The sequence below is a fragment of the Oncorhynchus keta genome, chromosome 10 (genome assembly GCF_023373465.1).
Source record: "Oncorhynchus keta strain PuntledgeMale-10-30-2019 chromosome 10, Oket_V2, whole genome shotgun sequence".
In the NCBI taxonomy this organism is placed as follows: domain Eukaryota; kingdom Metazoa; phylum Chordata; class Actinopteri; order Salmoniformes; family Salmonidae; genus Oncorhynchus; species Oncorhynchus keta.
The window spans coordinates 63228640-63249541 of record NC_068430.1 but is presented as its reverse complement, the minus strand read 5'-3'; the positions used below and the strand labels follow the sequence as shown (position 1 = coordinate 63249541).

At 42.6% G+C, this 20902-nt stretch overlaps 1 protein-coding gene across 1 annotated transcript; it reads right to left on the bottom strand.

The window, feature by feature from the left end:
* Window positions 1-8442: 8442 nt before the first annotated feature.
* Window positions 8443-16889, bottom strand: LOC118389186 (uncharacterized). Its single transcript, XM_035779004.2, has 6 exons — window positions 16651-16889; window positions 11433-11626; window positions 9836-10645; window positions 9189-9249; window positions 8825-8895; window positions 8443-8783 (listed from the first exon to the last, which is right to left on the bottom strand). Exons 2-6 carry the CDS (start codon window positions 11608-11610, stop codon window positions 8695-8697), a joined length of 1209 nt encoding a protein of 402 aa, XP_035634897.1. The 5' UTR covers window positions 11611-11626; window positions 16651-16889; the 3' UTR covers window positions 8443-8694.
* Window positions 16890-20902: the final 4013 nt, after the last annotated feature.

Sequence of the window (20902 nt, the reverse complement as noted above, 5' to 3'; positions counted from 1 at the left end):
TGTGGTGTCAAATTGGGTGGTTTTTGGTAAACATAAAGCTTGATGCTTCCAGTACAGAGGAAAAAGAGGAATTAAATCATTTTAAAATGGAGGTTCCGGTGGTCTACACCACATTGAATTTACTACATAACATGCACATATTGTATACTTAAGTGCCCAGCATTTTAAACATTGATAACAACATTTTAATTGGGTATTCCCAGGCTGTTCCATCAGAGCTAAATGGTGTAACTAGCACAAGCTGCTGGGAGGGTGAGAACACCAGGCAGAGCCATGATTTGCTCATGTGGAATGAGAAGTTAAGTTGTGGCATTAACTTACAGTCGTGTCATTCAGAGTACATGCTAATATTATTGACACCTTTGGAGGACCCACATGTATGTTTCTCCCATTGAAAGGGTGTACATCCTTTGTAAAATGGGATATCATTGTCTTTAAATTGCAATCGGAACAAATGCTCACAATTGAAATACAATGACTGGCTCTGATTTTAAAATGACAGCCCATGACTGCGGTGTGCTCCTATCCTCTCATCTATTTTAGTGTCTGGTCCCAGATGACCTGTGTAAGATGACAATCTTTGACCATGTCACTTCACCTATCACTCGTCAACCATTGCCACGCAACCAACTCAGCATGCTAAATGGGCCAGGGGTCTGTGTATTCCACTAATGTTTCTAGACAGGATATGAACAGGAACCTTACAGATTTGATGGGGTCAACTGGGAGGTGGCCTTACGCCCAAAGCCAAGCAAACCCTCTGTGCCGGTCTTGGGGCTCCGCTGTTGGTCTGCCCTGGACCACAGGACTTTGAGCTGGTCTGTTGGAGACTGCAAGATGTTCTGTACCCGGGCTGATCTTCTGTTCCTGGCCCAGTATGTTCATGTCTGCTACATGGATCTTTGACCGGTAGGAAAGGAAAACCTCTATTTAGTGCAGATCACCAGCGCAAGTAAAGCCTCAGTCTCACTCATGTTTGTTACTCTCACCCTTCACACCGGCCAGGCCTCTAGACTCACTGCTGTTACTCTTTACTTCCCTATTCCATGTGCGTAGAAGGTTGTTGGGTCAGGTGGAGGACCACAGCGATATCTGGCCTTATGAAGGGTGGAGGTGATGATGGAGGATAGGTCTGTAATAAACCAAACAACCAAAATGACATTTATCAATGATATAACACTGTTTCAAAAGTATCTTGAGGATATACTTGTGTGTTGGTACAGTATGCACTTCAAGAATGAGCTTAAAGGCCCAGTGCAGTAAACTTTATTTCCTGTGTTTTATATAAACTCAAAAACTCAAAAAAAGAAACGTCCTCTCACTATAAACTTTTCAGCAAACTTAACATGTGTAAATATTTGTATGAACATAAGATTCAACAACTGAGACATAAACTGAACAAGTTCCACAGACACGTGACTAACATCAATTGAATAATGTGTCCCTGAACAAAGGGGCTGTTCGCTGGCCATGGCAGAACACTCACACACCTGTCTTGCAGGAAATCACGCACAGAACGAGCAGTATGGCTGGTGGCATTGTTATGCTGGAAGGTCATGTCAGGATGAGCCGGCAGAAAGGGTACCACATGAGGGAGGAGGATGTCTTCCCTGTAACGCACAGCGTTGAGATTGCCTGTAACGACAACAAGCTCAGTCTGATGATGCTGTAACACACCGCCCCAGACCATGACGGACCCTCCACCTCCAATTCGATCCTGCTCCAGAGTACAGGCCTCGGTGTAACGCTCATTCCTTTGACAATAAACGCTGGTGAGGACCTTCCTTACAACAGGCCTAAAAGACCTCAGTCCAGCCTCTCTCAGCCTATTGCGGACAGTCTGAGCACTGATGGAGGGATTGTGCATTCCTGGTGTAACTCAGGCAGTTGTTGTTGCCATCCTGTACCTGTCCCGCAGGTGTGATGTTCGGATGTACCGATCCTGTGCAGGTGTTGTTACACGTGGTTTGCCACTGCGAGGATCAGCTGTCCTCCCTGTCTCCCTGTAGCGCTGTCTTAGGCGTCTCACAGTAAGGACATGGCAATGTATTACCCTGGCCACATCTGCAGGCCTCATGCCTCATTGCAGCATGCCTAAGGCACGTTCATGCAGATGAGCAGGGACCCTGGGCATCTTTCTTCTTGTATTTTTCAGAGTCAGTAGAAAGACCTCTTCAGTGTCCTAAGTTTTCATAACTGTGACCTTAATTGCCTTCCGTCTGTAAGCTTCCATCTGTAACCTGTTATTCCACAGGTGCATTGCTCATTAATTGTTTATGGTTAATTGAACAAGCATGTGAAACAGTGTTTAAACCCTTTACAATGAAGATATGTGAAGGTATTTTGATTTTTACTAATTCTCTTTGAAATACAGGTTCCTGAGGTTGCTGAGTTTATGTTGGAATAACATTGTGAAAATTATGATAATGCCATTTTAATGTAAGAGCTGTTTGAAAAGATCGCCTGAAATGTCTGCCTGTTTTGGTGGGATGGAGTTTTGGCCCGCCGGTCACCAGGCGGTAAATTACTCAATAGACCAATAACAAAGAGAGTTCCAAACCTCTCTGCCAATAACTGATCGTTTTCAGTTTTCACCTCCCCACTCAGACTGCTCCTAGACAGTCCTAGCAAATTATTTCTAGAGAAATTGCTCTTTGCTAAGAAGCTATTTTGTTTATTTTCGTCCATTTTAATTGAAAACAATCACAGTAAGGTTACCCAGAAATGATTTGATATAAGAAAAAGAAAACATTAGAATTCCCATTACAAAGGAATCCATATTTTCACTCTAAATCATTGCCAATACTTCACATTGTGGTTTACGAGAGGTTTTTATACACCTACAAACTATACGTCTACAGCACATTTCTCCAGCAAAACATATAATTCTACCAACTTAGCTATTATACCCACACCAGACCATAACGGATTTAGGAAGTGGTAAGAGATAAGTGACTTTTATGAAGTCATTCGCCGAGCATGATCTTCAACAATAATTAAGGACAGAGCAACCAAATCTGTATTTTCTGCACATGCTTTTTCTCATTACCCTCCTACATGGGTTTTGGCAAGTAGGGAGGCCGGCGATGCTGCTGCACCCTCTGATAAATTGAAATGTTAAAAATGTGCCTAAAATAATTTTAGGCTACCGTTGTCTGAACAAACATAGGCCTAAATAAAAGCCTTCAAAATACTACACCAGAGAGCATCATTTAGCCACCGAGGAGCATCTAAAAAATAGCTGTGGATTCAGCAAGCGTGGTAAATATACAGTAGAACAGCTTGTTCTGTTGTGGCCATAGACATGTAATTCATAGAAGGGTTATGGAATCTCTAACCCTGGGAATTTGACTGTTAAACTCATGGGTACATTGGCAATGGCTGCCAGTCCTGACTTGAATGGAAACTTCTATCTATGGATTATATTTCTATGGTTGGTTGCTGCTGTCAGTTTGCCTTTTGCAAATGTCAAAATACAATAGCGGGAAAAACATACAGTTTGGAAAGCAAATACTTACTGCTGAAAAGAGAAGACTAATCTCACTGGGCACAGATGTAAATTCAACGTCTATTTTTGATTTACATTTGGTTGAGTTTTCATCTAATGTGAATTCATCATGAAATCAACAAAACATGTCACCATGTTATTGGATTTATGTGAAAAGGGGTGAAAAGAAGACAAAATGCCCTTAAGTTGATGACTTTTTGCAAATCCAGTCAGTTTTCCCACATCGATTCAACATCATCACATTGATTTGTTTTGGTTGAAATGTTGATTTAACTAGTTTCTCTAAGTGGGATCTGTCTGTAGAAGCTGACAATTTGTCTTTCTCAACAACTCCCAATTTTGAGTGAACAGCAGTGTTTTCAAAGTATCTTATTTGCCATCACCGGTGATTAGCCTAGGCTTCATCTTCACTGAACGGTTGGATGAGCATGAAAACGATGTAAACCATATGCCATGACGGACTTACCATTAGACAGAAGAGGCATTTGCCTCAGGCCTCACATCATCAAGGGGCCATATGAGCTGGGCATAAAATAATATACAATTAATATTCATTTCTCAGTTTGAGGCCACCCCACCATGCTCTGCTCGAGGCACAATAAAACAAAATCCAGTCAAAATCCGTTTGTTTACTCTAGAGATGCATGGGCTGTGTCTCAATCCACCACATTTGCAGATGTCCGGCCTTATGCATCTGCGGTGAATGGGACTTCACTAGTTACCACAGCCACAAAGTCGTAACAATGGCTAAACTCCGCCTATTTAAAAATGTATCTGATATTAGACCTAACCTTAACCAAATTGCTAACCTAATGCCTAACCCTAACCTTCAATAAAAACATTTTTCATGAATTATTACGATAAAGCCAATTTGTACTTTGTGGCTCTGGTAACTAGTGACAACCTTTGGAAGGTGGCAGAGCTACAGCGTTTTTTTCTTTCAAAACAGAAGACATCCCAGAAGTTGGTCTTCCCTTGATAACGTCTGTAGCATCCGAACGGGTTGTTCTACACACACTGATATGACCCCTCTATGGAGTGATGAGACTCTCACGAACACAATGGTGTTCTCCGTTTTGCTCTAAGAGAAGTTTCACGGGACTCGTCTGAGAAGGTAACCTGATAACATGCCCCCCAAAATTGTGGAATAGTGCATTTCCCCGTAAAGGTATACGGGTAATTCCACTGTAAAAAATTATGTTCATTTTCCAGATTTTCCTTATATTTCCCAGATATATGACAGACACTTCAAAACATAGTTCCAAATTCAATGTTTCATAAAACAATGTGATACCTACAGGGGTAATAAAAGACACAATCAAATAGCTAAATTATCCTTGGTATGACCATCTTAAAACAATTCCATGTTAGCTTACTAGAACCCAGCCCCGGGCTCTCAGACTCTAAGAGGATACAATATGCATTTATTTCCTAAAAAGACAGGACCTGCTATTAATACTTCCATCATCGTTGAGGCAGAGGAGATGTATTTGAAGCCCGCGTATCTGATGCTGTCTGGATGAGAAAAGTCAGGCATGTTCTCTTTGGACGAGAGCGTCTGCTATATCAGGCGTTTCTAAACATTTTCACTCAGGCCCCCCTTCTAGTATTGGGGAACATCATTTCTATGGGCACAAGCACTGTTCATGACACAAACTGTTCACACCCCTCTTGTTGGTGGAGAGAAAATTTTGCAGGTTTAAAACGTATTTCCTGCAATTGCACACAATTTGTCATAGGGTGCAGATAACATTTTGCTGTTTTAAAGCTCATTGTCTGGAAATTCTATACATTTTGCCATGTCTAATGGGTATTAGTGTGATATTTGAGTGACTCAAACAAAATCTATGGGCTAACAAAAACCTAGCTAAAAAACGTACGCTGACTAGTTGATCTGGACATTTCAAGTTAAAATAGCTCTCTAAGGTATACAATGACTGACATGACAAGAGGAACAGATGATGATACGTGACCCAATTTCGAAATTGCACTCTACTCTTCTAACTTTCAATAATAGTAAGTTGAAAGCAGGACTGCCGCCCCCCTCGCCGACCCCACTGTGCTAATATTCTATAATGTAAAAAACAACAAACCTGGGATACGTACAGGCTTAGTAAGACAAAGGGGCACTGTTTTGCTTTGCTTGGATGCTTTATCCGGTCAGATAGTTTCCGCCACTTGCGAATTGAAGGAAAGTTGGCGGGTGCACAGTGCACTGTTCGAATGCTGGAATTATTTGGATGGACGTACGAAGGTAACCTACTTTTTAAAGTAATTTATGGCCGAAGTCTCGGCGAGATCTTGCCAATGTGCAAACACTCTCCATACAACATCTGCCGGATGTATCATGTATACATCGGGCCCATGTCGGTGCGATATACAGTACAGGTCAAAAGTTTGGACACACCTACTCATTCAAGGGTTTTTCTTTATTTTTACTATTTTGTACATTGTAGAATAATAGTGAAGATATCAAAACTATGAAATAACAAATATGGAATCATGTAGTAACATAACAAGTGTCAAATAAATCTAAATAGATTTTATATTTGAGATTCTTCAAAGTAGCCACCCTTTGCCTTGATGACAGCTGTGCACACTCTTGGCGTTCTCTCAATTAGCTTCATGAGGTGGTCACCTGGAATGCATTTCAAATAACAGGTGTGCCTTGTTAAAAGTTAATTTGTGGAATTTATTTCGTTTTAAATCTGTTTGAGCAAATCAGTTGTTGTGACAAGGTAGGGTTGGTATACAGAACATAGCTCTATTTGGTGAAAGACCAAAGACCATATTACGGCAAGAACAGCTCAAATAAGTAAAGAGAAACGACAGTCCATCATTACTTTAAGACATGAAGGTCAATCAATAGGGAAATTTTCAAGAATGTTGAAAGTTTCTTCAAGTGCCGTCGCAAAAACCATCAAGCGCTATGATGAAACTGGCTGTCATGAGGACCGCCACTGGAAAGGAAGACGCAGAGTTACCTCTGCTGCAGAGGGTGAGTTCATTAGTCACCAGCCTCAGAAATTGCAGCCTGAATAAATGCTTCACAGAATTCAAGTAGCAGATACATCTCAACAGCAACTGTTCTGAGGAGACTGCAAGAATCATGCCTGGTCAAATTGCTCCAAAGAAACCACTACTAAAGGACACCAGTAAGAAGAAGAGACTTGCTTTGGCCATGAAACACAAGCAATTAGACTGGTGGAAATCTGTCCTTTGGTCTGATGAATCCAAATTTGAGATTTTTGGTTCCAGCCGCTGAGTCTTTATGAGACACAGAGTAGGTGAATGGAGGTGTGGTTCCCACCGTGAAGCATGGAGGAGGTGTGATGGTATGGGGGTGCTTTGCTGGTGACAATGTCTGTGATTTATCTAGAATTCAAGGCACACCTAACCTGCATGGCTACCACAGCATTCTGCAGAGATACGCCATCCCATCTGGTTTGCGCTTAGTGGGATTATCATTTGTTTTTCAACAGGACAATGACCCAACACACCTCCAGGCTTTGTAAGGGCTATTTCACCAAGAAGGAGAGTGATGAAGGCTGCATAAAATTATCTGGCCTCCGGAATCACTCTACCTCAACCCAATTGAGTTGTTTTGGGATCGCAGAGTGAAGGAAAAGCAGCCAACAAGTGCTCAGCATATGTGGGAACTCCTTCCAGACGGTCACATTCCAGGTGAAGCTGGTTGAGAGAATGCCAAGCATGTGTCCATCTTTAGTCCAGTGGGCCTGTCTAAATTGGGGATTTTGTGCAGAATTAACATTATTTGGATAATATTGGGCGGATTTCTGCTCCCAGTCAGTTTGATGAATAATCAAGTTATGCAATGTGTACAGATTACGTTGTTAATCATGTTTTCAAAATGACAAAATTGTCATTAGAGGAACCACAAGATATGATTTAAATCAGTGCACAGGCTATATTTTTGGGATATACCATGTTTGCTTAGGTATGTTTGTCGTTTTTGTTATTGTTGTTACCCCCATTTTTTTTTTCTCCAAAGCTCCAAACATCCACTGACCCAAGGCCCGTGACATGTTCTGTTAATACCCACTGGACACACACTAGCTGAATCAACGTTGTTTCCACATCATTTCAACAACATTACATTGAACCAACGTGAGATAGACGTTGAATCGGCAATTTAAAATGTTACTTAAGTTATTTCTTAGGGTATCTGTACTTTACTTTACTATTATATTTTGACTACTTTTACTTCACTAAAGAAACTAATGCGCTCCTTACTCCATACATTGTTCCCTTAAACCCAAAAGTACATTTTGAATGCTTAGCAGGACAGGGAAATTGTCAAATTCATACACTTATCAAGAGAGCATCCCTGGTCATCTCTACTGCCTCTGATCTGCCAGACTCACTAAACACACATGCTTTATTTGTAAATTATGTCTAAATGTGTGCCGCTGGCTATCTGTTAAAAAAAAACATTTTAAAAAATGAAAATGGTGTCTTCTGTTGTGCTTAAAATAAGGAATTTGAAATTATTTTTACTTTTACTTTTGATAGTTAAGTAAATTTTAGCAATTACATTTATTTTGGATACTTAAGTACTTTTATAGTATATTTAAAACCAAATACTTTTAGACTTTTTTTTCTTCACATTGACTTGAGTCATTTTCTATTAAGGTATCTTTACTTTTACTCAAGTATGACTATTGGGTACTTATTCCACCACGTCGTTGAATTGATGTCTGTACCCAGTTGGTAGCTTCTATTCTACATATCTCATTTCATACCATGATCATCCCTCCATATAATGACAACTTAATAATACATGTTGGGTTTCAGTTCTTTGAGATTAAAATGGAATGCTTCATTTAATAGAATTGTATTTATTTAATACACACAAGCAATGTACAGACATTCAAATATTGGCATGTAGGAAATAATACACTGGAAACCAAAAGTCTTTATGATCATTTTATGTATTTTGGTTTTTCAAAGAAGGCAATGTTACCAAGCAACAAAGGAGACATTTTCAACAAAATTGCATCTGTTCAATTGAACTTCCTTACTGGTGGTAGTTGGACAGTTGGAGGAGAGCACGAGAATGGGATATTGTTGCCTAATGTCTATAGGAGCCACTTGTTGTCCCAAGGAAAACGGGCTCAAATCCTTCCTAGCACGCCATCTAGAAGTGATGGAAAGTAGCATATCTGCTAAGTGGCGCTTTTAGCAGAAGATAAGAATTCAGAGAAGGAAGGAAAATGCCATGTTGTTGTTTGAAAAGTACTCATAGTAGTGTTAAATGGTTGGTCACACTCAAAGTACTCATAGTACTGTTATTAAGTGGTTGGTCACACTCAAAGTACTCAGAGGCTTGCAGCTTGGCACATTTCCATGGGAACCTCAGACCTTTCCTGGAATAGACAAATGAAAATGGTGATGATTATTTTCTTATTGTATATTCTTGCTTCAAAGTTGTACAACGGCTTAAAAGACTATTTACCGTACAAAAGTAACCATTTATGTTATTGCATTTTGAATGTCAAATTTCTATTGAATAAGATTTCAGTAATTAAGGCCCAAACCACACCTGTTTTGTGCTGTCAGGGGGCTGCTTCACTCTAATTCATGTTTTATGGATCAAGATCAGTGTGACATCAATGTCATTGTCCTAACTATTCACTGGTATTGGCAGTCGTTAACTTACATCCAGGCATGAGACTTCACAAAGCAGGCAATGTCATCACGGATGTCATCATCAACGAAGGCTGGAAGGGCAGAAACACAGTCATACAGTCAGTACAGTTCCCGTCGATTACCTAAGGCCTTTGTGTGCACGTTGCAGGTATCTTAGCCCTGCACCTTAAAATGGTTCGCTAATGTAGGACTAAACGGAGTGAGTGTGATTACAGGGAAGTGAGGTTGATTACGAAACCCACTAGTTCTATTCTCTTGTCTTGTCTTTGTTCATGACACAAGAACAATCCATCTGTTTGTTTGTTTGTTTGTTTGTTCGTTCGTTCATTCATTCGCGCAGGACAAGGTTGGTCCCAAGGCTTGGTGTTTAAGCCAGACTTTAGGTCCAAACTGCAGATAACTGGACCAAACTGGACCAACCAAGTCACAGTGAGAGCACGAAGGGAATTGAGAGAGATTATGTATTTGGACGTTTTTAAACAGCAGTACCTGGAGGTGTGTTGTTGAACACCAAAGAAAGGGTTTGACATGATCAAAAGCCTGACGTTTATTATTTCATTCATTTTTTCATACATACATGTACTGTACATACATACATGCAGGCATTTGATGACATTCTGTTAAACAGGTTGTGGACAGAAAGATGTTTGTACTCACAGCTGCACTCTGTCTTACAGAGATTGAGAGAGCGAGTGGTGTTGGAGGAGATGCAGGCGAGGCGATTGCTCAGCTGGAAGAGACCAAAAAAGCTGAAGGACAGGGTCTTGATCGGCTTGAATGGCCTGAATGGCTTGCGCATCGGCTTACGTGGCAGTGGCTTGCGGCTGTGTCCGTGACCTCTGAACTGCTTTGGCATGTGTCTCTTCCTCCTGTTCCCCTTTCTTTCATTTAGTTCCTCTCCTTCTTGCTCGTCCAGCTCCGCCTCTACCTTTTCGAGGTCCTCCTCGTCCAGCTCATCCTCGTCAACCTCATCTTCATCACCCTCGTCCTCATAGCCGCCAAACTCTTCCTCCTCAGCCGCTTTGCTTTCTTGCGCCTCAACTTTGTCATGTTCTTCCTCATCACCAGTGGACTCCTCGGCCTCACGCTTGTTCCTTCCTCTCGCAGGACTCCCTGGTCTCGGTCCCGGTCTCGGTCTCGGTCTCTTCCCCTCAGGCCTCTCTGATCTTGGGCTCACTCCCTCTGTTTCCCCAATAGGTTTTGGTTGCATTTCCCCGCGCTTTCCTATAGGTCTTGGGCTCATTCCCCCAGGCTTCCCATTAGGTCTAGGCTTGTCCTCTTCTCCCTCAGAGCTGACTCCATCTTCCTTCGACTCAACATCTCTACCTGGACGTTTGCACCCGAACAGTCTCACAGGTCTCCTGCTGATGCGGCGCCTTTTGGGTTTATGCAGGATAGGTTTGCGCAGGACAAGGTTGGTCACAAGGCTGGTGTTTAAGCTAGACTTTAGCTCCAAACTGCAGATAACTGAACCAACCAAGTCACAGTGAGAGCAGGAAGGGAATAGAGAGAGATTATATATTTGGAAGTTTTAAAACAGCAGTACCTGGAGGGAGGGTAGCCTAGTGGTAAGAGCATTGGACTAGTAACTGGAAGGTTACTAGTCCAACAGAAGGTTGCACGTTCAAATCCCCAAGCTAACCAGGTACAAATCTGTTCCTAGGCCGTCATTGAAAATAGGAATTTGTTCTTAACTGACCAAGTTAAATAAAGGGTTTGATGTGATAAAAAGCCTGACATGATCCTCAGGGTGCCATCATCAAAGGGGAAGTTCAGTATTTTACAACTTGATGTTGGATGGTTCCTCACCCTGAAAGTAGTCTATAAAATAAACTGTAATCCAGGTTTTTTCTCTCTCTTTAAACAGCCACTACAAACTTCAACTAACCTTAGCTAGCGGCAACCGTGCAATGTTATTTTTCATGGCCAAATCACCTTTAATGAACTTTAATCAAATATTGAGTTTATTTCACTTGATTTGGCCATTCAATTTTGTAAATTGCCCTTATCATCCCAATTGATTTAGGCTGAAGTTCACTGAAGTTTGTAGTGGCTCTTTAAAGAAAAAGTCTCCAGGCCCATAGACTTCTAGGTTGACGACCGCTTTAACATTAAGTTGTTAAATACTTCCCCTTTAACTAAATTTGAGACGTTGTGCAGTAACATTGACGTTTTTTGCTATCTCACACCACCTTCAAGTAATCTCTCGAAACTCGCAGAAATACAATCGGCCGACATAGAATTCACAACCCACTTTTGGCCAAGACGTCGTCCAGTTCGACACCCTTTGCTGCATTTTTCTCATTCATATTGAATTGGTCAGCAGCCTCTGCCAGTTTGTTCTTCAGCTCACATTTGGAGAGCAGCAGCCCCTCAGACAGGCTGGGAACCAGGGTTGCTACAGCCAACACCACCAGCAGCTCCAGCTTCATGTTGTCTCTGGGTGATCTGTTTAGAATGGTATGGAAAGATATAGGATAACAAAATACATGATTATCCTACAAAGAGAAGCTGTAAGGCTGTTCTACACAAAGGGCACAATTGAAGAGTTTCATTCCAAAACGCTATACTATCAGGAATCAAGTTAAGATCCAGATGCAGACCTCGTCGAAGTAACAATGTTTATTACAGCAACGGGGCAAAGGTACAGGACGGCAGGTAGGGTCAGGTCAGGCAGAGGTCTGTAATCCAGAGGTGGGGCAAAGGTACAGGATGGCAGGCAGTTTCAGGGTCAAGGGCAGGCAGAGTGGTCAGGCGGGTGGGTACAAGGTCAGGCCGTGCAAGGGTCCAAAACCAGGAGGACGAGAAAAGAGAGACTGGGGAAAAGCAGGAGCTGACACAGTGGTCCTTCTGTAGCTCAGTTGGTAGAGCATGGCGCTTGTAACGCCAGGGTAGTGGGTTCGATTCCCGGGACCACCCATACGTAGAATGTATGCACACATGACTGTAAGTCGCTTTGGATAAAAGCGTCTGCTAAATGGCATATATTATTATTATATATACACAAAAACACTGGTTGGCTTGACAAACAAGACAAACTGGCAACAGACAAACAGAGAACACTTGATTGGAGTCCACCTGTGGTAAATTCAATTGATTGGACATGATTTGGAAAGGCACACACCTGTCTATATAAGGTCTCACAGTTGACAGTGCATGTCAGAGCAAAAACCAAACCATGAGGTTGAAGGAATTATCCGTAGAGCTCCGAGACAGGATTGTGTCGAGGCACAGATCTGGGAAAGGGTACCAAAAAATGTCTGCAGCATTGAAGGTCCCCAAGAACACAGTGGCCTCCATCATTCTTCCATCGAAAAAGTTTGGAAACACCAAGACTCTTCCTAGAGCTGGACACCTGGCCAAACTGAGCAATCGGGGAGAAGAGCCTTGGTCAGGGATGTGACCAATAACCTGTTGGTCACTCATACAGAGCTCCAGAGTTCCTCTGTGGAGATGGGAGAACCTTAGAGAAGGACAACCGTCTCTGCAGCACACCATCCATCAGGCCTTAATGGTAGAGTGGCCAGACGGAAGCCACTCCTCAGTAAAAGGTACATGACAGCCCTACTTGAAGTTTGCCAAAAGACACCTAAAGGACTCTCAGAAACAACATTATTTGGTGCGATGAAACCAAGATTTAACTTTTTAGCCTGAATGCCAAGCATCACGTCTGGAGGAAACCTGGCATCGGTCATCACCTGGCCAATATCATCCTTACGGTGAAGCTTGTGGTGGAAGCATCATGCTGTTGGGATGTTTTTTAGCGGCAGGGACTGGTGGATCAGTCAGGATCGAGGGAAAGATGAACAGAGCAAAGTACAGAAGTACAGAACAGAAGTACAGAACAGGGCTCCGGGCAGCCGAGCGGAAATGGAGGAAAACTCGCCTCCCTGCGGACCTGGCATCCTTTCACTCCCTCCTCTCTACATTTTCCTCCTCTGTCTCCGCTGCTAAAGCCACTTTCTACCATTCTAAATTCCAAGCATCTGCCTCTAACCCTAGGAAGCTCTTTGCCACCTCCTCCTCCCTCCTGAATCCTCCCCCCTCCTCCCTCTCTGCAGATGACTTCGTCAACCATTTTGAAAAGAAGGTCGATGACATCCGATCCTCGTTTGCTAAGTCAAACGACACCGCTGGTTCTGCTCACACTGCCCTACCCTATGCTCTGACCTCTTTCTCCCCTCTCTCTCCAGATGAAATCTCGCGTCTTGTGACGGCCGGCCGCCCAACAACCTGCCCGCTTGACCCTATCCCCTCCTCTCTTCTCCAGACCATTTCCGGAGACCTTCTCCCTTACCTCACCTCGCTCATCAACTCATCCCTGACCGCTGGCTACGTCCCTCCCGTCTTCAAGAGAGCGAGAGTTGCACCCCTTCTGAAAAAACCTACACTCGATCCCTCCGATGTCAACAACTACAGACCAGTATCCCTTCTCTCTTTTCTCTCCAAAACTCTTGAGCGTGCCGTCCTTGGCCAGCTCTACCGCTATCTCTCTCAGAATGACCTTCTTGATCCAAATCAGTCAGGTTTCAAGACTAGTCATTCAACTGAGACTGCTCTTCTCTGTATCACGGAGGCGCTCCGCACTGCTAAAGCTAACTCTCTCTCCTCTGCTCTCATCCTTCTAGACCTATCGGCTGCCTTCGATACTGTGAACCATCAGATCCTCCTCTCCACCCCTCTCCGAGTTGGGCATCTCCGGCGCGGCCCACGCTTGGATTGCGTCCTACCTGACAGGTCGCTCCTACCAGGTGGCGTGGCGAGAATCTGTCTCCTCACCACGCGCTCTCACCACTGGTGTCCCCAGGGCTCTGTTCTAGGCCCTCTCTTATTCTCGCTATACACCAAGTCACTTGGCTCTGTCATAACCTCACATGGTCTCTCCTATCATTGCTATGCAGACGACACACAATTAATCTTCTCCTTTCCCCTTCTGATGACCAGGTGGCGAATCGCATCTCTGCATGTCTGGCAGACATATCAGTGTGGATGACGGATCACCACCTCAAGCTGAACCTCAGCAAGACGGAGCTCCTCTTCCTCCCGGGGAAGGACTGCCCGTTCCATGATCTCGCCATCACGGTTGACAACTCCATTGTGTCCTCCTCCCAGAGCGCTAAGAACCTTGGCGTGATCCTGGACAACACCCTGACGTTCTCAACTAACATCAAGGCGGTGTCCCGTTCCTGTAGGTTCATGCTCTACAACATCCGCAGAGTACGACCCTGCCTCACACAGGAAGCGGCGCAGGTCCTAATCCAGGCACTTGCCATCTCCCGTCTTGACTACTGCAACTCGCTGTTGGCTGGGCTCCCTGCCTGTGCCATTAAACCCCTACAACTCATCCAGAACGCCGCAGCCCGTCTGGTGTTCAACCTTCCCAAGTTCTCTCACGTCACCCCGCTCTTCCGCTCTCTCCACTGGCTTCCAGTTGAAGCTCGCATCCGCTACAAGACCATGGTGCTCGCCTACGGAGCTGTGAGGGGAACGGCACCTCAGTACCTCCAGGCCCTGATCAGGCCCTACACCCAAACAAGGGCACTGCGTTCATCCACCTCTGGCCTGCTCGCCTCCCTACCACTGAGGAAGTACAGTTCCCGCTCAGCCCAGTCAAAACTGTTCGCTGCTCTGGCCCCCCAATGGTGGAACAAACTCCCTCACGACGCCAGGACAGCGGAGTCAATCACCACCTTCCGGAGACACCTGAAACCCCACCTCTTCAAGGAATACCTAGGATAGGGTAAGTAAGGGTAAGTAATCCTTCTCACTCCCCCCCCAACAAGAGTTAGATGCAAGTGGCTGCTCCACTGGTTGTCATAGGTGTTTGCATCAATTTGTAAGTCGCTCTGGATAAGAGCGTCTGCTAAATGACTTAAATGTAAATGTAAATGTACAGAGAGATCCTTGATGAAAACCTGCTCCAGCTCTCAGGACCTCAGACTGGGGCGAAGGTTCCCCTTACAACAGGACAAGGACCCTAAGTACACAGCCAAGACAACGTGGCTCCAGGACAAGTCTCTGAATGTCCTTCAGTGGCCCAGCCAGAGCCCGGACTCGAACCCGATTGAACAACCCGATTGGAGAGACCTGAAAATAGCTGTGCAGTGACGCTCCCCATCCAGCCTGATAGAGCTTTAGAGGATCTGCAGAGAAGAAGCTTGTGCCAAGCTTGTAGTGTCATACCCAAGAAGACTCAAGGCTGTAATTGCTGCCAAAGGTGCTTCAACAAAGTACTGAGTAAAATGGTCTGAATACTTATGTAAATGTGATATTTCAGTTTTAAAAATATATACATTTGCAACAATTTCTATAAACCTGTTTTTGCTTCGTCATTAAAGTAAGGCTGTAACGTAACAAAATGTGGACAAAGTCAAGGGTTCTGAATACTTTCCGAATGCACTGTACACAGCAATTCTTCACACATTTTTTCTGAAATGTTGGTAAATGAGCTTTTATTGTTTAAAGAACTTATGAAAGAGATGGATGTTTTTTTTTCACCATCTAATCGTGGCATGGTGTTCAATGACAGACGTGTATTTGTTTGAAATCTATCACTTGATGGTTTAATTTCAGAGAGACAAATAATAATGTTTTGTGGCAAAACGCTATATATCCTTCTCACTCTCAGAGGAATAAGTAGCACTGCTGGGTTTTACACAGTCAAATGTGATAAGTAACTACATTTTTAATAGAGAACTTATCATACATTTGTGACGTCAATATATAAAATTAAATTAAATTAATCAATACAGTAACATGAGATCTGTATGTAAAATATTTACATTTGACATTTTAGTCATTTAGTAGATGCTCTTCTCCAGAGCGACTTAGTTAGTGCATTCATCTTAAGATAACTAGGTGATACAACCACATATCACAGTCAAATATACAGGATACGGACATTCCATTCCAGCTAAACAATATATATAATTTTGCAACAAAACCCATTTTAATACACATCTAAAATCTATTAATTAAGAATCTGAGAACATTAATATTTTACACACATGAAGGTACCTAAATAATATAATTTTGGAATGAAACTTCAATTGAAGTTCATGAGAGGCTTTACATTATTGTTGTAGGCAAAAAATATGAAACCTGAGCAGGTAATTTAAGGATTTTTCAACCAACACTTTCATGTATGTTTTAAAATGTATTGTCAAGTGTACCAATATATTTCAAAGCTATCACCGTAAGGGATGAATAAACATCAACTTTTTAAAATGTATTCTTGTATTTAAATATAGAAAATATATACAATTTTAAAATGTATATTTATTTACGTATTTATATTTGGATATTCCTGAGCTAGCAAATGATGTTGTGAGACCTCAATTATCAAAACACGCATTTTCTCAAAGTACATCACATTTCTCAAAGTACCTATATTAACTTTTTCACTGAACATTCAACATACAACATACAACGCAGGTCAAAACAATGAGTCCGTTAAATAAAAATGTTCTTACCAGTCGTTCAGTTCAGGTAAGCGATGAACAGTGTTCAGTGTAAAACAGCACAGCTGATCGAGCTGTACCTACTCCTCTGTGTCTGACAGACAACACATCAGGGTTATTATACTGGAAGGATGGGTAGCCGGACGGGTAGCCGGACGGGTAGCCAGGTGTGCCAATTCTTCACATTTTGTTCTCGGGCCACTGCGTGACAACCCATCCCTTCAGCAAAAGTAATGGAAAGTACAGTATGTACACAGACACTGTAGATCTTCATTGCAAAAGTGGGAGTGAAGCTCAGGTGTTAACGGGCAAGTCTGCGTTAGGCATAATGTAGCATGAGAACAATGGTATGAAGATGACACAAACTCTAACCATCACTTTAAACCAGGATTGGGCAATCTGGTCACCTGCCACTGCTGGTGTCGGTGCAGTTTTTTGTTACAGCCAAGCAGTAATGGGCTACACCTGACAGGATTCTTATCTAAAGGACCTCAGTAGCAGTCATAATTGACTCCTCGTTTTATCATAACTTTCATCTGTGTTTGTGGTTTAGGTTACTAACACGTTGGTCCATCCAAGACCAACACCTGTTCAAATGGAGTTCACTTTGTCCCAAAATCAAACATTCTACAAACACATAATCCCATGATATTACTGTGTATTACCCAACTGAACACAATGAACACAATGAAAACACATGTTTGCAAGGTGCACAACACTATGCATACATGGTTGACCGGTAAAATGGCATTTATTCTTTATTTTTGCCTAGTCACTGTGATCACCGGATTATGTCAATTACTGTGGGTGTTTTGAGATGAGAACTCAAGACTGAAGCTATAACAATGTGTAATATGAGCCCCATCCTGCCTACCATTCAACTCACAATACCTTGAATAGAAACCATAACCAATCAAGCAAGAACTTAAGATGCCATCATGTTTTCTTTGTCTTTCTTTGCATTTTCTGAACAAAGCGTTCAGAAATGTGGCTCTGTATTCAATAACCGAACACTATGTCCCCCTACACACTCAGGTTGTACAAATGATATAAATCACTTGAGACAACGGTTGTGTAAACATTTTTGTGCAGACAAACTCCCCTTTGTGTCACAAATGTGTTGTACTGTCTCAAATGTGTTGTACAATCTATGTGTACACTGCCTATTTTTCAGACATTCCAGGCTCATGTCTTCCTATCAGGTTCACTGGGTTTGTGTAGTGTCCCGAGCTGTTCAGAAAATGTGGGTACTGTCGCTTGGTAAAAGCACATACAGTTGAAGTCGGAAGTTTACATACACGTCAGCCAACTACATTTAAACACAGTCTTTCACAATTCCTGACATTTAATCCTAGTAAGAATTCCTTGTTTTAGGTAATTTAGGATCACCACTTTATTTTAAGAATGTGAAATGCCAGAATAATAGTAGAGAATGATTTATTTCAGCTTTTATTTCTTTCATCACATTCCCAGTGGGTCAGAAGTTTACATACACTCAATTAGTATTTGGTAGCCTTCCACAAGCTTCCCACAATAAGTTGGGTGAATTTTGGCCCATTCCTCCTGACATAGCTGGTGTAACTGAGTCAGGTTTGTAGACCTCCTTGCTCGCACATGCCTTTTCAGTTCTGCCCACATATTTTCTATAGGATTGAGGTCAGGGCTTTGTGATGGCCACTCCACAACCTTGACTTTGTTGTCCTTAAGTTATTTTGCCACAACTTTGGAAGTATGCTTGGGGTCATTGTCCATTTGGAAGACCCATTTGCGACCAAGACTAATGTCTTGAGATGTTGCTTCAATATGTCCACATAATTTTCCTGCCTCATGATGCCATCTATTTTGTGAAGTGTACCAGTCCCCACCACATGATGCTGCCACCCCCATGCTCTGCGGTTGGGATGGTGTTCTTCGGCTTGCAAGCCTCCCCTTTTTTCCTCCAAACATAATGATGGTCATTATGGCCAAACATTTCTATTTTTGTTTCATCAGACCAGAGGACATTTCTCCAAAAAGTACGATCTTTCTCCCCATGTGCAGTTGCAAACCGTAGTCTGACCTTTTTTTATGGCGGTTTTGGAGCAGTGGCATCTTCCTTGCTGAGTAGCCTTTCAGGTTATGTCGATATAGGACACGTTTAACTGTGGATATAGATACTTTTGTCCCGGTTTCCTCCAGCATCTTCACAAGGTCCTTTGCTGTTGTTCTGTGATTGATTTGCACTTTTCGCACCAAAGTACGTTCATCTCTAGGAGACAGAACGCATCTCCTTCCTGAGCGGTATGACGGCTGCGTGGTCCCATGGTGTTTATACTTGTGTAAAATTGTTTGCACAGATGAACGCCTGTTGGAGGAAATTATGGTTGAAATGACTAATTATGTATACATTCCAATTAGAACTGACTAGTCCAAATGCTATAATGTACTGTACATATTAATTTTCTCTCTTGTTCCCTTTCCCAATTGTATATAATGTAGTCAGGAGCTTAGTAACAATGAAGGTCTGTTCCTTAGTTCATTCATTTGTACAATCTCCAGGTGGCAGGAACGGGCTATCTCCAGACTGTCTGGAATGCTGATTTATACTGACTGACCTTGACTTCAGGCGTGGAGCGAAAGCTCGAGAAACTATAGGGCCTCTAAGAGATAGAACGTTTAGAAAACGCTGACGTTATTTTCATGTTTATAACCTGTGGAAATATGTGTATGTGGTAGTACTCTCTTGCTATAAACACTGTTACCTGGCTTTTAAGACTGGTCTCGATCTACTTCATGCATAATTAATGAATTTACAACTCATTAATGAACTAGAGAGAGTGCGAATTTCATTTTGGCTATAAAACATATAGGAATTTAGAATTCCTCTAACAACGCCATACAGGCATTTAGAAATTTCTCCCAAGGATGAACCAGACTTGTGGAGGTCTACCATTTTTTTCTGAGGTCTTGGCTGATTTCTTTTGATTTCCCAATGATGTCAAGCAAAGAGGCACTGACCCTGAAGAAACTTTGCAACGACAGGAATGTTTCCTTTTGTGACAACTTTGATTTGCAGTGGGAGCAACCAGCACTTTTTAAAGACATGGGATTCACCCTAACCACAGGGGTTCCAGGAGTATTTCCGGCAACATTGTAAACTGTTTTAGAGACTGACAGACAGGGTCTGGTAGTGATCCAAGCAAAGAGGAAGAATAAGCAACAGAGGACTTGGAAACCATATCAACTCCCGTAGAAATTACTCTATGGTTTTTGTGAGTAAACTAAATTATCTTCCTCTAAATCCGACTTCTACTGAGTTTATAAAAACAGTCATCTCCTACCATTCGGATAGATTGGAGACTTTCAGAAAACGTGGTTGTAACATGATTCATTTATTTGTTATTCCATTGGTTACCTCAAGACTGATGCCCCAGGGGCAGAGTGGCCCACACATTGAATATGGCTCTTTAAATGTTAGAGCAGTCACTATTTATTTATTTATTTTTTATTTCACCTTTATTTAACCAGGTAGGCTAGTTGAGAACAAGTTCTCATTTGCAACTGCGACCTGGCCAAGATAAAGCACAGCAGTGTGAACAGACAACACAGAGTTACACATGGAGTAAACAATTAACAAGTCAATAACACAGTAGAAAAAAGGGGAGTCTATATACATTGTGTGCAAAAGGCATGAGGAGGTAGGCGAACAATTACAATTTTGCAGATTAACACTGGAGTGATAAATGTTCAGATGGTCATGTACAGGTAGAGATATTGGTGTGCAAAAGAGCAGAAAAGTAAATAAATAAAAACAGTATGGGGATGAGGTAGGTAAAAATGGGTGGGCTATTTACCGATAGACTATGTACAGCTGCAGCGATCGGTTAGCTGCTCAGATAGCAGATGTTTGAAGTTGGTGAGGGAGATAAAAGTCTCCAACTTCAGCGATTTTTGCAATTCCTTCCAGTCACAGGCAGCAGAGAACTGGAACGAAAGGCGGCCAAATGAGGTGTTGGCTTGAGGGATGATCAGTGAGAAACACCTGCTGGAGCGCGTGCTACGGATGGGTGTTGCCATTGTGACCAGTGAACTGAGATAAGGCTGAGCTTTACCTAGCATGGACTTGTAGATGACCTGGAGCCAGTGGGTCTGGCGACGAATATGTAGCGAGGGCCAGCCGACTAGAGCATACAGGTCGCAGTGGTGGGTGGTATAAGGTGCTTTAGTGACAAAACGGATGGCACTATGATAAACTGCATCCAGTTTGCTGAGTAGAGTGTTGGAG

Coding starts and splice junctions, on each gene's coding strand:
- LOC118389186 (XM_035779004.2), bottom strand. CDS start 11,610: ATGAAGCTGGAGCTGCTGGTGGTGTTGGCTGTAGCAACCCTGGTTCCC. Junction 8,896..9,188: donor GTGAAGTCTCATGCCTGGAT/GTAAGTTAACGA, acceptor TGTCTATTCCAG/GAAAGGTCTGAGGTTCCCAT. Junction 8,784..8,824: donor CTTTGAGTGTGACCAACCAC/TTAATAACAGTA, acceptor GTGACCAACCAT/TTAACACTACTATGAGTACT.